Consider the following 14358-nt stretch of genomic DNA (forward strand, 5'->3'; position numbering starts at 1 on the left):
GGGTCAGTTAGACAAGAGACCTATTGTCTTCCATCTTTTCCGTGGACCATTTCTTCCTCTGGCTACTTTGAAGCATTGCATCTGCCCTCAGCAGCACCTGTGAGGTTTGGGCACATCTGCCCCTTCAGGGGTGCACTGCAGCTCACACCATCAGGGGAGGCACCTCTGCACTTCTTCATCCTCACCCACACTGGCAACGGGTGCAAGTTGTGTTGAAATGGATCAAGAAAAAACACAGATTCCTGCCTCCCACTCACCCAGGGCTCCATTTACAACCTGCCCAGGTAGATGGGGAGTTCCCTAATCCTTAGCTTGTCCAAGCTGAAAGCTCTACATCCTGCTCCCTCCCATCTTAACTGTTGCAAAGAGAGCCTGGGAAAAGTGTGAAGTTTTGCAATAATTCACAGGTCATTTGTGACTTAAGTGACATAAACCCAGGAGACTGGATGGTCTGTGGAATGAGAAACTGTCGGAAGCCTTTGATTTAAACCTCCTGCCCTGGCCCTCACTGTGGTATAACTGCAAGGCACGAGATCACAGAGAGCTGGTGGGTAAGGGAGGAGGTATTTCATTAGATGAGGGAGCTGTGCTTGTACCAAAGAGGTCTGGAGCCTCGGCACCCTCTGCCCACCTCCTGATAGCATCTTCAGAGCGAGCCAGGCTTGCAAAGGGCAACAGTTTCCGTTGTCAGGAAGGTGAGAGGTGTCCATGTGAGGTTGGTATGTGTGTTGGCATGTGTGGGTGTCACAGCAGAGTGTGCACTGAGCTGGCCTCTGAAGCCTGGCGTGACTGGGCCAGGGCCTGCTTTGCCACTGTGGTCAGAGAAGGGTCACACCACACGAGACAGCTTGCATTTCACAACTGCCTTCAAATGCAGCTGTGCCCCACCATCCACATAGCCTTGAGCAGGGTCCACATCCAGCCCTTTAAATCCTGTGGGAGTTCCCAGCCAGCAGTGGGAAAGGGAAGGTGGGAGAAAGGAGGTCTGGGCAGGCTGAATCCACTGCTGGTATCTGGCTGCAGTGTGCTAGATGGAGGGAGGTGGCAGCTCTGCTTGTGGCACTGGGCAATGCTGGCTGGGGTGTTGCATCGCCCCCTCTCCCTCTCTGGACCCTGGGAGATGAACAAGGCTGGGGTGTGAGTGAAGCCAGCTGTCTGGGAGGTTTGGGAGAGGAGGAAGGACAGCAGGCTGCAGCAGAGGGGAAACTTGCTCCAGGGCAGTGTGGCAGCCCCTGAATAGTGCACTGATGTGGGGCAGATCTTGCACCATAGCTGGCAGCTGAGGCAAGGCCAGAGACTCTTCCTGTGACTGCGCCTCCTGTGACAAAGGCTCTGAAGGGATGTGGAGCCCGGTCCTTTCTTGTGTCCCTGCGCTCCCTGGTGCTTTGGGTGCAGGCACATCCGCCTGTGCCCACCTGCAGGGTCAAGGGCCTCCTTCATACTTTCCTTGTCCTGCTTCTCTCTTCCCCTTTCCCACAGCTATCACAGGGCAAGGAGCTATTGCAGGGCCTTCAGCTGCTCCTGACTTGTCCCTGGCATGTGCTTCCTTTCCCAGGGACAGCTCCATGTCCTGCACTTCACCTCCTTTCTCCCACTCCCTTCCTTTCATACCTGCAAGACCAGGGACCTGAAGGAAGGCAGTTGTCAGGGACAGCCCTGTGACAGATGCCTTGAACAAACTTCAGACATGTCCACAGAGCCTTTTGCAGCAGAGTTTGGATCACTCCTTCAGGGGAAAATATAGGCACAGCTCCAGGGGTAGTGCTGTAGCTGTGTACCCCAGGGCACTTGCTTGTCCAGGAGAGAGATTCTGGCTGTCACCCACCCCTGAATCACATTCCACAGGGCTGCTCCATTGCATGGAAAAAAGCACAGACCTGGGGTGAATGAATGAATGAATGAATGAACAGTCTCATGGCCTTCTGGGCATGGGTGCCCTCACTGGCAGGCCAGCAGGGCTGATCTGCCCCAGACCTTGTTCCTTCAAAGCATTGCAGGGTTCCCCTTGCCTGATCCGAGCCCCACCTGCAGCAGCTCCCTGGTCAGACATTCATGGTGTGAGGGGTGGCACCAGCTACAGACCCTGCCTGTCACCGTGCATCTTAGCCCCAAGGGATTTGGCTGAGGAGACTCTTCAGGGGCCAGGCTGAAAGGTTGAATCATAGAAAACTTTTCTTGAAGATCTGACTGCACATTTCCTGTCCCCCCTCCCTCCGTCTCTCCTTTCCTCACCTTTTGTAAGTGTGACAAAGTCACTTCCAATCTGCCAGCCTCTCACCTCAAGGAACAGGAACATGCACAAACACAACCACTACACTTCCTGAGGACACATTTTTATCTGCTTCCTCAGAAGTAAATAAAAAATGGGAAGAAGGCTGGGCTCTGACCTGACAGAGCATTGCATTTACTAGGATATATATAGCCCTTGCTCTGGGCCTGTCACAGGACCAAAGAGGCCTGTAGGGATGTGTATGATTATGTATTCCACCCTTTGCCAAATGAGCGTCTGGTATACATCAAACCACAGGAGAAACTATGTGAAGGCAAATTAAACTCAAAACAGAAGGTCCTATATGGGCACCTCGTCTTGTTCTTTTGCCTGTCCTTCTACCTCAGCAGGAGTCCCCTCAGTCCGAAGATGATAAACAAAACTCCATGTACCTCTTTGACTTGGACTGAGACCCCAAAAGGCATCTCCCTGTCCTTAGGATTCTATCCTTCCAGATCTTTCACTCAAGCTTACAAGACTGCAGGCCCTGTTTATGTCTTCCTTTCTCCCTCAACTTTATGAGCAATTGCCACTTGTCCTTCCACCCCTGACCTGAACCTCAGGCCTTTCTCATCACACACAGGTCTTCCAAATATGCATGTCCAGCTTAACTCTGGAACTCCCACTCATTCCAATATTAGGAAGCATAAGTGTCCAGTCAACAGTTTACTATCCCTCCTACACTCTGCTTCCTGGCCTTCAGCTCTTGGCAGAGAAAAGAGAAATGCCATAGGGAAAACAGTGCTTACCAAGTACTTGATAGAAGAATGTGCAAAAAAATTTCATAAGATAAAGGGATCTGATCTCCCTTAAGAGAACTCCTACATTAACCCAGCCTTCCTCCATATAAGTAAGTACTTGAAGCCTACTCCTACAACCCATTGTATTGTCCTGGGAATTTTTTTGTAATCTCCAAAGAATCCTTTTCTGAATTTGCTGAAAGCTTTTCCAGCAAAAGGGAGAGGGTTTTCATAATTAGAAGTGTTCAAGCAGTTAATATTTTAAGGTAATAGTTCCTTGCTAAGTAAACAGACACAGGATTGCCCAGGGAAGTTTCAGAGCTGAGTTAAACTTCGTACCAGTCAATTTCAGGCCAGTGTCTTTTCCATCACATCATTCAGCAATAACCAGAGCTAGAAGGAATAGGTTGGGAGACAAAAACAGATTTAAGTGCAAAACAACCAAGGAAAAAAAGTTTAATACCACTGAAAAAATATATATATACAAAAGTTCTTGGAGTTTGTTTGGTTTTGTTACATAAAGCACCATTAATTCCAGAGTACATCACAACTCAGCCTACTACACTTTCCAGAAAGCACCCAATACTCCTGAAATCTGATTTAGCACCAAGGGAATGCCATCTTGTTTAGCACCAGAAGCCTGTTAAACACACCCTTTGGTCCCCCTGCCCTCGTCTCTCATGTGCATCAGGCACCCTCTGGCTGCTCATGGATAGCACAGGAGACCTGTCACCAGCATTCAATCACCAAATAGGAAAGGAGAAAGAAGGAAGCTTATTTATGGAGATATTCAGTGTTAGAGAGGCTTGCTTCTCCTCAGGGAGGCATGGGGCACTGTAAATTGACTGTATTTGGGTTTGCAGCCTGTTGAGGAAAAGAGAAAGGGATTCAGTCCTGAGTATCACTTCCAGCTTTCTGCTTCCTCTGCTATCTGAAATCCTGTCCCTGAGCAATTCCACACACTTGACCTGCTAAGGGAGAGGAGGAAACCCACAGTCTCCTTTAGTTTCCATGATCCCTTCATCACGTTTCCCTGTGAAAAAAATCAGCCTTGCCTTAGTGAAACTTTGTTTTTATACCCATTGCCTCATTGACAGTGGTGGGGAGGATCCAGAGCAAAGTTCCTGAAACTCACTGCAGTCATGCAGCTTCCTTAGAAAAGCATGCAGATAAAGCAAACAGGATAAGAGAGAAAATGCCCTGCAATTTTTTCAAGGTCAGTTTTAATATTTAGCCTTGGTCCCTGTTCCTTTGCTATCCCAGGCTGTGTGTACCAGACATAATCTTGTACAATGATGCACATTTCTTCTGGGAGAGCCCTGGAACTCCCAGGTGCTATAGGCAGAGACCGTGGCTCATCAATGAGACAGCAGAACCCGAGTTAAGTCCGAAGATTTCATGACCAGTGATGAGCAGAGGAGAAATACCTGTGTCTCTCCTGCTTGTCCTGCCCTGAGATTCAAAAAGGAGACAAGTCCTGGCACTGCTGTTCATGGGAGCATCACATGGAAGTAGGTTTCCTAAAGTGCTGAGCCAGCCTCACCTGCTCCCCCAGGACTGCAGCATCCCCACCAGAGGGATGCCAGTGGGAGCAGTGTGAGACCAATATAAATAGTACTAGAAAACCCTACCACTGGCATTCCTTTCTCACTGCGACATCTCCAACCTGACAAAAAGAGCGAGGGTTTGTTTAGCCACGTGTTTTCCTCACTTAGTCTGATGAGATTGCCAGAAAAGGGCATGGAGCATATGGCAGGGAAGCTTTTAACCCTTGGGCAAGGTGCTGTTGTCTCACCTCTATCTCTGTTCCATCACAGAGGCAAAGATGTGGCAGCCTGTCCACATTTGGAATGGATTGAACTGCAATTGCCCCTACAGCCTCAAGCTCAGGCCCTGAAACAGTGGTCCTTCAATACCAGTGTGGGAGAACCACCTTCAGGAGGACAATGAAATGGCACCTCTGCCAAAGGAGAGCACATTTGGGTTCCCTCTCTGGACTAGCTTCCCATAGCTGATGAGCTAAGACTGAGTAGCACCCCAGGGGAGGTGTGGGAGGGGTTTTCAAGGTTTTCTCTCTCAGTCTCTCGTTCTGTACTGCTGATCCCTAGTGGGAACAGAATGGCTGCCTCTACTGAATCATGGGCAGATGCCCATGAAGGGTCTGGCCAGGTGTCTGGCCCTTCATCCCTTTGAAGAGCTAGAGATGGCACAGAGGAGGACAATCCCACCAGGTCTAGGTTTGACAGCCAGCCTGGAGTCTGAGACACAGAAGAGTGTCTATGGAAAACCAGTTTAGAAGGCCAAGTGTTCTCCTTTTGAAAAGACAATATCCTCTCCCAGTGCTCCTACATCTTCCTTGTGCTACAGGAGACCATCAGACCTCAGTCTGCTCTCAAGACTACAGATATCAGAGGTGACATCAAGACCTTGTTTCAGGCTGCAAAACTGAAACATGTCTAGTTGGGATGGAGAGGAGCCAGGATGTACCTCAGCAGTGGGGACTTTCTAGCCCTTTCCACAGGAGTCCTTTGTGTATGAAGCCCCAAGGAGGGACACAGGCCCAGGAGCAGCATTTTGTCTTTCCTCTTGCTCTAGAACCCTAAATGCCAGGGGCAGCTTGCTGGCAGATTGAGAAGAAGCCAATAACCTAAGTTGGGGTTATGAGGTGAGGGGCAAGAGGTGGTAGTGCCATGATGTAAAGTGGACAGATACAGGTCTGGCTACAAGAGAGCGTGAGGTGGGAGCCAGTGTGGCAAGTTTCACACTCGGTGCCAGAGATTTGACAGGCCCATTTCCAAGTGATTTGCAGTGGTTACGGGCAGTAAAGAGAGAAAGAGAGAGAGAGAGAGAGACAAAGGAAGAGAGAGGAATAAGGAAAAGGCCTAAGAGCCCTAAGGAAGAGGAGTTATTCAATGCTGGGCTTGACCAAATACCCACTGAAGGTGATGTACACATCAACATCATCACTGTAAATGGCATTCTCCCGCTCCCGCTTGTAGAGCCTCACCCAGATCTCATCATTTTCCTGGAGCTCCAGCATGAGGCTCTGGCTCTGCATGATGCTGCGGTCGCTGGGCTGGGCATACAGGATGACAGCCTCCTCTTCGTTGTGCATGATGTGCATGTAGGTCTCCTTGAAGTTCCAGGTGTGGACATTGAGGCTGAAATAGTAAAGTCCACCCACTGAGCAGTAGAACTTGCCATTGAACATGTCGAAGTGGCTGTAGAGGTTGACGAAGACGGTGTCAAAGATCAGGACCTGGAAGCCCTCGCTGCTGTGCAGCGCTTTCTTGCGGCCCACGGAGAACGCAGCGTACTGATGCTTGCAGGGGTCTCCCGCCGTGCCCATCTGTCCCTTGCTGCCTTTCTGGCCCTGGGCACCCCGCTCGCCTCGTGGTCCTTCTTTGCCCCATTTCCCTGGCATCCCAGGCTCTCCCCGGTCTCCTTTCTCTCCTACAGGAGGAAGCAGAGGACACAACTCCTGTGTGATACCAGAAGATGTGGAAGTGGCAGTGAGAAAGCCTAATGAGGAGGAAGAGGATTGCACAAGAATGGGGTAATGCCAGAAGAGGGAACACTTCTGAGGGTGACAATACCACTGCTCTTCATGGGAAAGCAGCTAGCAGAACTCTGGGAGTGACTGTAGTCTCTTCTCCAATGAATCCCCTGCTCACCAAATGATGTGGCTCTGCTGGAGGCACCAGGATGTCTCCCTAGGAGACTTCAGCCTCAGAGGGAGCCCAGCAGCCCGCAGTACTGCTGGGGCTCTTGACCTCTTCTTCCTCCCCCACACTCCTTTACCTCCAGCACAGCCTTACCTCCCATGCACCTCTCCAATGACCCAATTATCCACAGAGGATGCACACTGGTGTGGCTGTAGGCTGCAGGAGGGGAGGAACTGCTAACACCTGTGGGGGAATATGATTAGGGAGGGACAATAGGGTGGGTCAGAGAGAAAAGATCCAAGCTGGACTGGGTAGATGGAGCACTGCAGCTTAGAGGGATGATGCTTTCACAATACTGGCGTGCTTTGAGCATCTTGTATAATTAATACTGCAGTTCTAACGTGGGGTATGTGCACTGCCCATCACACACTTGGGCAGGCATCAATACATAGAGAGACCAGCACCAAAATGTACTTTGTGTATGCAGAGAAGAAATGGGACTCAGAGCAGCCTCCAGCTCTAAGTGACAGCATTCAAAATCTGTATCTTGTTCTTTTCCTCCTCTCCATCCCCTGCATGGTATTGAAGGTCCCCCTATGACACCCCACTCTAGTCTAGGCCTCTATCTGCCCTTCTGAGCTTTGATGGATTATAGCTACTTCCAGGCAGGGCAGGGAAGGGAGAGCATCCATCCAGTTAGCCCAGAAAAACCACAGAGCTACAAGAAGCATGTGGCAGCATCCAGCTGGGAACAGGCTTTTGCCCACAGCAAAGGCTTAAAAGGGAGTCCTGAAGGGAGGAGCTGATCTAAAATAGGGAGCCCTTTCCCATTAGCCAAGCCAGCCACTGCAGGGTGGAATGAGCTGAGGGTCACTGCAAGTTTAACCTGGAGGTGCTTGCAAATAACTGCTGCTTCCCTTTGCCCTCCTCATGGTCCCAAATGCACATGACCCACGGTGCTGGAGAAAGTTTCCCCACAACCTCCCTGGGTGCCAATGCCCTCCAAACATGCTTATTTTGCAGTTGATAAGGAGTGTTCCTTCCCTCGGGCACTACAGGACTCTGTAAGTCTGAGACAAGGAATGTGTCCTCCCAGTTTGGCAAGAGGCTGTCCTGTGTTAGCAAAGAGGAAGAATTAGCAGCAGGCACATCCTGAGACACAGAGATCACAGCAGAGATAGCACTGACTTCTATCCCACCAGGCTACTCCTCATCACAGCACAAAACGCCTAAACCCCGGGCACAGCACGTGTGGTCACTTATCCTCCAGGATGGCTCCTGGTGGTCTCAGGACAACAGCAGACCAGCAATCCAGCTGTCACCTCCACTGCAATGCCATCAGTCCCTGAACCAGCCTTGGCATCCGGGGCAAAGACTTACCCTTCAGAATGGTGATGTTGATGTAGGGACGGACCTCTGGCACTGGGTAGGGAAAGTGGTGGTGGCTGGGAGGGACTGGTGGGGTATCTGTGGAGGAGTCCAGTGAGTCACAACAGCGCTTGCAAGCACCAGGGCCTGGTTCTGTGAGGTTGGGTTCATCAGCGGGTGCCCCAAACACAACAAGAGGGAGAAAAAGGAAGGTCAGGGATGTGCGCAGGTAGGTTATGTCCATGGTGACCTGGGAAGATATGAGGAAGTGCCAAGAGTGAGGTATAAGAAGGGGGAGGACATAGGGGATGGAACAGAGATCATGATAAAACATCTTTCTGTGGTTGGGGCTGGGGTGGGATGAAATGGTATTGTCCTGTGGAGGGAGCTTACAGGCTTAGTGAAGGCTGCAATCGGAGCAGCAACCACATGGCCCATGAGGATGCCCCACGCCCTTCTGCCCAGGCCAGTGGAGACTTGGTGCTGACCTTGGGAGCAGGCTTGATGCTGACTAGGCAAACCATTAAAGCCACTAGAATATGCAATCCCCAGGCTGGGATAGAGGAAGGAGACAGAATCATAGATTTGTTAAGATTGAAAAAGACCTCTAGGGTCATTGAGTCCAACCTCAACAGCTCTTTAACAAAAGCATGCTCTGGTAGGCTGCTCAATCTGTGGGAATCACTGTAAAAAATTCTCCAGCCCTCCTATCACTGCATACCAACTCTTTATAGGAATCTAACTCCAAAATCCCCATGTCCCAGCAGAGATGCCTCTTCCCCTGTGGGCTGGGAACCTAACTCCAGCCCCCTCCTTTCCCCCCTCAAATCCCACCCGTCCCGGCGGCTCGGTCCGCTCCCGCCCGTGCCCAGTGGGTTCCCAGACAAAGCCCAGCACCTTCCCGAGGGGCCGGCCGGCCCCAGCGCAGTCTTTGGGCGGGCCCGAGGGGAGCTGCCTCTCTGCCGAGGGTGAGGGACGTGAAGCTCCGCAGCTTGCAGAGAAGCGTGCTTACGAAAGACAGCCACGCCAAGCAGCGGAGAAAGCCCCTGTGGCAGCCCGTGCCCCATGGTGCTGCCTGCCCGGCACCGCGCAGCGCTCACCCCGCGGGCCGCAGCTTCCCCTCTCCGCGTCCCAGCCCCGGCTCGCCGGCTCCCCTCTGCCTGCAGGGCAGGCCCCCGAGCCATGGCTTTAAGGAAGCCGGCTCTTGGCACAGGCACTGCGCAGCGCTGGCCGGGAGCGCAAGCCGGGCTTGGACCGGCTCCCTCCCCTCTCCTCTCCCGCCTGCTCCCTCCCTGGCTTTGGGTGCTCTCCATCCCAAACCGGCTTGGGTTTCAGCGTCTTTTTAACTCTTTCCTAGGAAGTGCCTTTTCCTTGCACACGATGTTAGTTTGGTTTTATTCTCTGCCTTTTCACTTCCAGCCAGCCAAAAATGCAGGCAGCACGGACTGTGCCCTGTGCAGCAGCAGGGCAGTGTCCCACCCTTGGTATCTCAGGATGGACAAGGTAAGGTGCATTGGTGCAAGAGACAGCAGGGTGCTACAGAATTCTGCCCTCAGTCCTTTGTGCTAGTCCCTTGTCCCAGGGCCATGCTTGGCCATGCTCTCTCCCCAGCTGTGCCTGACCCACTCATGTCCCCAGACTTCATCTTTCATTCTCTCCTGCATTGTTTTTTCTGCACATCACTGTGGCCTCTTGCCCTAGGCATGATATTTCTAGCAGGAGCAGCTGCCAACTGGGAGAGGCATCAGTTTTTTCCCTCTCTGGTCATCCCCTCTGCCTGGGCAGAGCCCCAAGCCTTGTGCTCCAGCACGTGTCATCCCCCGGTCATGTCCCCTGGTTAGGTCCCAGGCCGAGCTTTTTGGATGGGAGGGGTGTGCCTGCTCTGAAGCCGAGCCTGGCTGCTGGGAGCTGCCTGGCAGCAAAACTGGGGATCTGGAAACAAACCCTGGCTGTGACCGTTGTCCCCAGCTTGGCGCCAAGCTGACAAGCTTGTGCCTTTGGGGTAAGCACAATGTGGATGCACCAGAACATTGGAATGAAGGGTATTTTGGAGGGAAGAAGAATGCAGGGTGGGAGAGATGGGAGATTTTTCTCACACTGCAGAGTCTGTTGGGAAGAGGATTGGAGGATTCTATCCTGCACCAAAACTGACCTGGGTATTTATACCCTGGGTATGTTTGGGGTGGGGGGTGTGTGCATATACGGACCTTTGGGAGGCAGAAGGAAGGATGGACAATACCTCTGCTCTGCAGGGGTCAGAAATGCCAAGTCAGCACTGTGCCTCCTGCAATTTCCAAGAGGAGCTGCAGAAGGCTCCAAAGTTTCTGAAGGGAATCAGGTTTTGAGCGTGTCTACGTGTGCTGAGACTTTTTTTCCCTGTTTCCCTTCTCCCATTTGTTTGGTTTAGGAATGGGAGGCCCCGCTTCCCAGAGAGTGGCTGGCGTTTGGCAGGACCCCAGAACCACTGGAGAAGCAAGCGGAAAACTCTGGGAAAATATGCACTGTGAGCTGAGGGGGAAGGGAGGAATGGGGGCTGGGAGGCCTGGAGATATTCTCAGGCTGCCTGTCAGCCTGGAGCTCAATGAACATGGAGTGAACATGCCTTCCAGATGGGGCAGGAAGAGGATGGAGAAATGCACTGCTGAGTGTGTGAGCTCCTCGCCGGGCTTCAGCACTGACATGCAACGAAATCCACTGCAAATTGCCCACATTTGCCTGTGCCTCAGTTTCCCCTTTGGGGAAATGGGGGGGGGGGGGGGGGGGGGGGGGAAGTTTAGGGCAATACACCTGCTAATGGAGCCTTACCAGCTGACAGAAGAGGAGTTTTGTGATGAGTTGTGTTGTCTACTCCTGGCTGCTGCTTGTGGGAATTTTGGCAGCTGACAGCACTATTAAAGGCAAGAAAAATTTCTGGGGTGCATGAAAACTTGGAGACTGATATGGAAGACAAAGCTTCTGCAGTGCCTCTCTCAGGTTTTCTTGCCTGGTTTATTTCCAAACATGACATTACCCACTTGGGCTTCTTGGCCTTATGCCTGGCCTCTTCCACTTTTCTAAGGGAAACAGGTAACAGGGAGGCCATTGTCCTCATTTCCGTCCCACATTTCCATCTGCACTCCTGAGCTGCTCACAGCCAAGCAGATGTTCTTCATGGGGGACCTCATCAGCTGGGGCCTTTGCCTGTGTCTAATCTGATTGCAAGAACAGCTCACAGTGGGGAGTGAGCAGGACTTTGTATTTAATGTCTCATCTGGGCTGAACAGGGACCTGCCAGGAGCCAGCAAACAGAGATGTGCTCTGGTGGCATTGCCCAGCTGGGCAGAAGTTTGTGCCAGTAAAGACACTTTTGCTAGAGTAATACTGCCCTGTTCCCCAAAGGGAACAGTGTGTACCAGCAATATTTTGCCAGGGCAGTTACATTTACAGGAGATTTTGAAAATTCTATCCAGGAAACCTGTGCCAGCCACGCTTTAAAGTGCAGTCCAAGCCTGAGGGCACCTTGTGTGCCCAACAATCTTCGCTCTCCCTCATCACACACTTTGCCTTGGAGGCAGCCCAGGCAAGCACTGTCCAGATTATACTGCAACAATCCCTGCTCAAAAGCAGCTGTTTCCTCCTCCTCCTCCTCCTCCATTTCGTCCCTTTTCCTGTACCCACCACAACACTGGCAAAGTAGGGGGACAAAGACTGTCTCTACCTCAGTGGCTGCATCCATCCTATTACCCCACTCTACCACAGGTATGGAGAAGGAAATTGATGCTTTCTCTCCTCTCTAGCCCCTGTGTACAGCTCAGCTCCCCTGTGGCACGTGTGGACCATCTGCCCTGTTGCACACACACACATCCACGCACAGACACTTGCCCTTCGCAGCTCCTCCCTCACCAAACCTCCAGGGTGAAGGAGAATCATTTGCACCAAGAGCCAGAGGAAGAGTCGCTTCTCTTCCCCTTCCTGACTGCTTCTCCTCCACCACAGCTGCCTTTCCTTCCCCATGCTCCCCACTCGTCTGCCCCTGATGTTCAAGAGCGCCAGAAGCCGGGGGGGGGCAGCGGAGCAGCCCTTACCTCCGCTCCCCTGGGCAGGGTCCCGCGCTGGGTTATCGGTATCCCGGACCCCGTACCCGTATCCTCAGCTGCTCCTGCTTAGCAGCGCGGGAGGGAGGGAGGGAGGGAGGGCCACCGGGGCCCAGCTGACTCCAGCCAGATGTTCGCCAAGTGCTCTTATGTAATTACTGTCTTTTCCATCCTGCCTCCAAGGCCTTTGTGAGTGCCTCCCCTCCCGCTCTGGCCCGTGTTAGGCTTGGCTCTCCCTCCCTCTCTCCCTTCTTCCCTCCCTTCCTCCCTCCCTTCTTCCACCCACCCTGCACAGCATCACAATTTGCTCAGCTCAACAGCTGATTCCTTCTGGAAGCAAAGTTCAGGCTTTTGGCTACTGCTGTTACTACCCTTGGAGAGAGAGCTCACATGTGTTTTAAGAGCTGGGAAGGGATCAGCAGCACTGCTCTGCACTTGCCTCCTCTCTATCCCAGCCTGGCTGCTCCTGGGTGCCTTTGCCTTGCCCTTCCATAGTGCCTGTAATTGGGGAGGGGTGCACTTAAGACATTAAAAGGTGGCAGTGTGGTTTTTTGCTTCAGTAATTTGTGCCCTCGGGTTATCCTGTAACAGCAGCTGTCACTCTGCTGTACCAGGATCGCTGATCATCTCTGACCAGGCAGCAGAAGAGGCTGGGAAGAATAGATGACCTTTAAAGGTCCTTTCAAGCCCAAACTATTCTGTGATTCTATGATTAGATGAATCTTTTCCAGCCTGGGGACTCCATGTCTGTGCACAGGGCTTGTGCAACAGCCAGCCTGTGTTACTCAAGAGCACCAGCATGGTTCAAAATCACTGGCTTAGAACACTTTCTATGTCTCTAAGGATGGGCAGACCTATTAGATGTCTGCTGCATGGCTACATTTCTCTTCAGACTTCTACCCATGTGGGGCCTGGACCAAGCAGAAATGACACATTCCCTGGCTGTATGCAAGCTGCTGCTGAGTTTGAAGGCACTTCTGCCAGCAGGGATTTCTGCTGTGTGCTGCTTGGCGGCCTGGCCTGTCTCACACAGAGATCAAGGCCTGGCAAAGACTCTGTTGTTTTTTTTTTCTTTTCCCTGTGCATTGCTGAAATGCCACGTGGCTGAGGAGCAGCTGGAAGAGCCGTTCACCTGCACTCATTGCTAGACCTGGCAGTCTCCAATACTGAGCATGAAAGTGTGAGCTTGTCTTCTACTTCCCAGTGCCCCCACAGCCAGTCCTTGTGTGACACAGCTGAGCAGGGAGGGAGTCAGACACTGGCTCACAAGCTGCATCAGCTGGAGATGCCTCCCATCATCACCCAGGCTGCCTCTCTCCCCATCAGCAGCTTTTCCAACTTGAGTGTCCCATCTCTTACCCTGGCCTTGTGACCCTGCCTGTGAGACCAAGGAACTGTGCTGGTATCCACCCCAAGCTCCGGCATATGACTACAAGGACTATCCCTACTGCAACCAGGAAGAGTTTGCTGCTTTGTGAACATGTAGATCCAACAGCTTGGCTGGGTGGGAGATACCAGGTGACATTGTAGCCTGTTTGAACCAGTTCTTAAAAATAACCTTCAGGCAAGCCTGATGCCTTCTGCTTCTCAGAATCTACATGCACCTGAAGGCCCCTTCCTCCCATCCACTGCTGTGTAGACCGAGAAAATTTTACTCTTTTGCCACCCTCTCCTATGCAACCCCCTCCTCGACCTGCCCGTATCACTTATCAACAGTAGATCACTGCTCAGGGCCTATCAGCTCTCACAGGGAGTGCTGAGAAAGTTGCACAGCGGTTTGGGTGAGAAAACTTTCTTCAGAGATAGCCATGAGCTTTCTCACCAAAGAAACAAAAACTTTGTGCAGGGAGGAGGGGGTGGTGGGGCATGAGAGGACAGGTTGATGGACAAGGAAGCTGGTGTTTAAGAGCTCACAAACTCTTGGATCTGTGAGGGATGCTTTCTGCTAAGGGAACCATACTGACATGACAGAATTATAGAATCATAGGGTGGTTTGGGTTAGAAAAGACCTTCAAGATCATCTAATTCCAAGCTCCCTGCCATGGGCAGGGACACGTTCCAGTAGATTAGGTTGCTCAAAGCCTGGCCTTGAATGCTGCCATGGATGGGGCAGCCACAGTGTCTTTGGGCAACCTGTGCCAGTGCCTCACCACCCTCACAGTGAACAATTTCTTCCTCATATCTAATCTAACCCTGAGCTCCTTCATTTTAAAGCCAATCCCCTTTGTCCTATCACTACATGC

General features: G+C 52.0%; 1 protein-coding gene across 6 annotated transcripts in view; it reads right to left on the bottom strand.

The window, feature by feature from the left end:
* Positions 1–3446: 3446 nt before the first annotated feature.
* C1QTNF6 (C1q and TNF related 6) overlaps positions 3447–14358 on the bottom strand; it is a 22333-nt gene continuing 11421 nt past the window's right edge. Inside the window, exons 1-3 of one of the 6 annotated variants that reach the window (XM_077178554.1) lie at positions 12555–14117; positions 8055–8292; positions 3447–6462 (exon numbers count right to left, since the gene is read on the bottom strand). In XM_077178554.1, coding sequence (XP_077034669.1) covers positions 5915–6462; positions 8055–8292; positions 12555–12608 — 840 coding nt within the window. In that variant the 5' untranslated portion in view covers positions 12609–14117 and the 3' untranslated portion in view covers positions 3447–5914. Of the gene's footprint in view, positions 6463–8054; positions 8293–8435; positions 8903–8939; positions 9111–9142; positions 11233–12106; positions 12396–12554; positions 14118–14358 lie in introns of those variants that run through there. The other 5 variants (XM_077178551.1, XM_054632213.2, XM_077178553.1 and 2 more) reach the window with 5 other exon arrangements.

The sequence above is a fragment of the Agelaius phoeniceus genome, chromosome 5 (assembly GCF_051311805.1).
Source record: "Agelaius phoeniceus isolate bAgePho1 chromosome 5, bAgePho1.hap1, whole genome shotgun sequence".
NCBI classification, from domain to species: Eukaryota; Metazoa; Chordata; class Aves; order Passeriformes; family Icteridae; genus Agelaius; species Agelaius phoeniceus.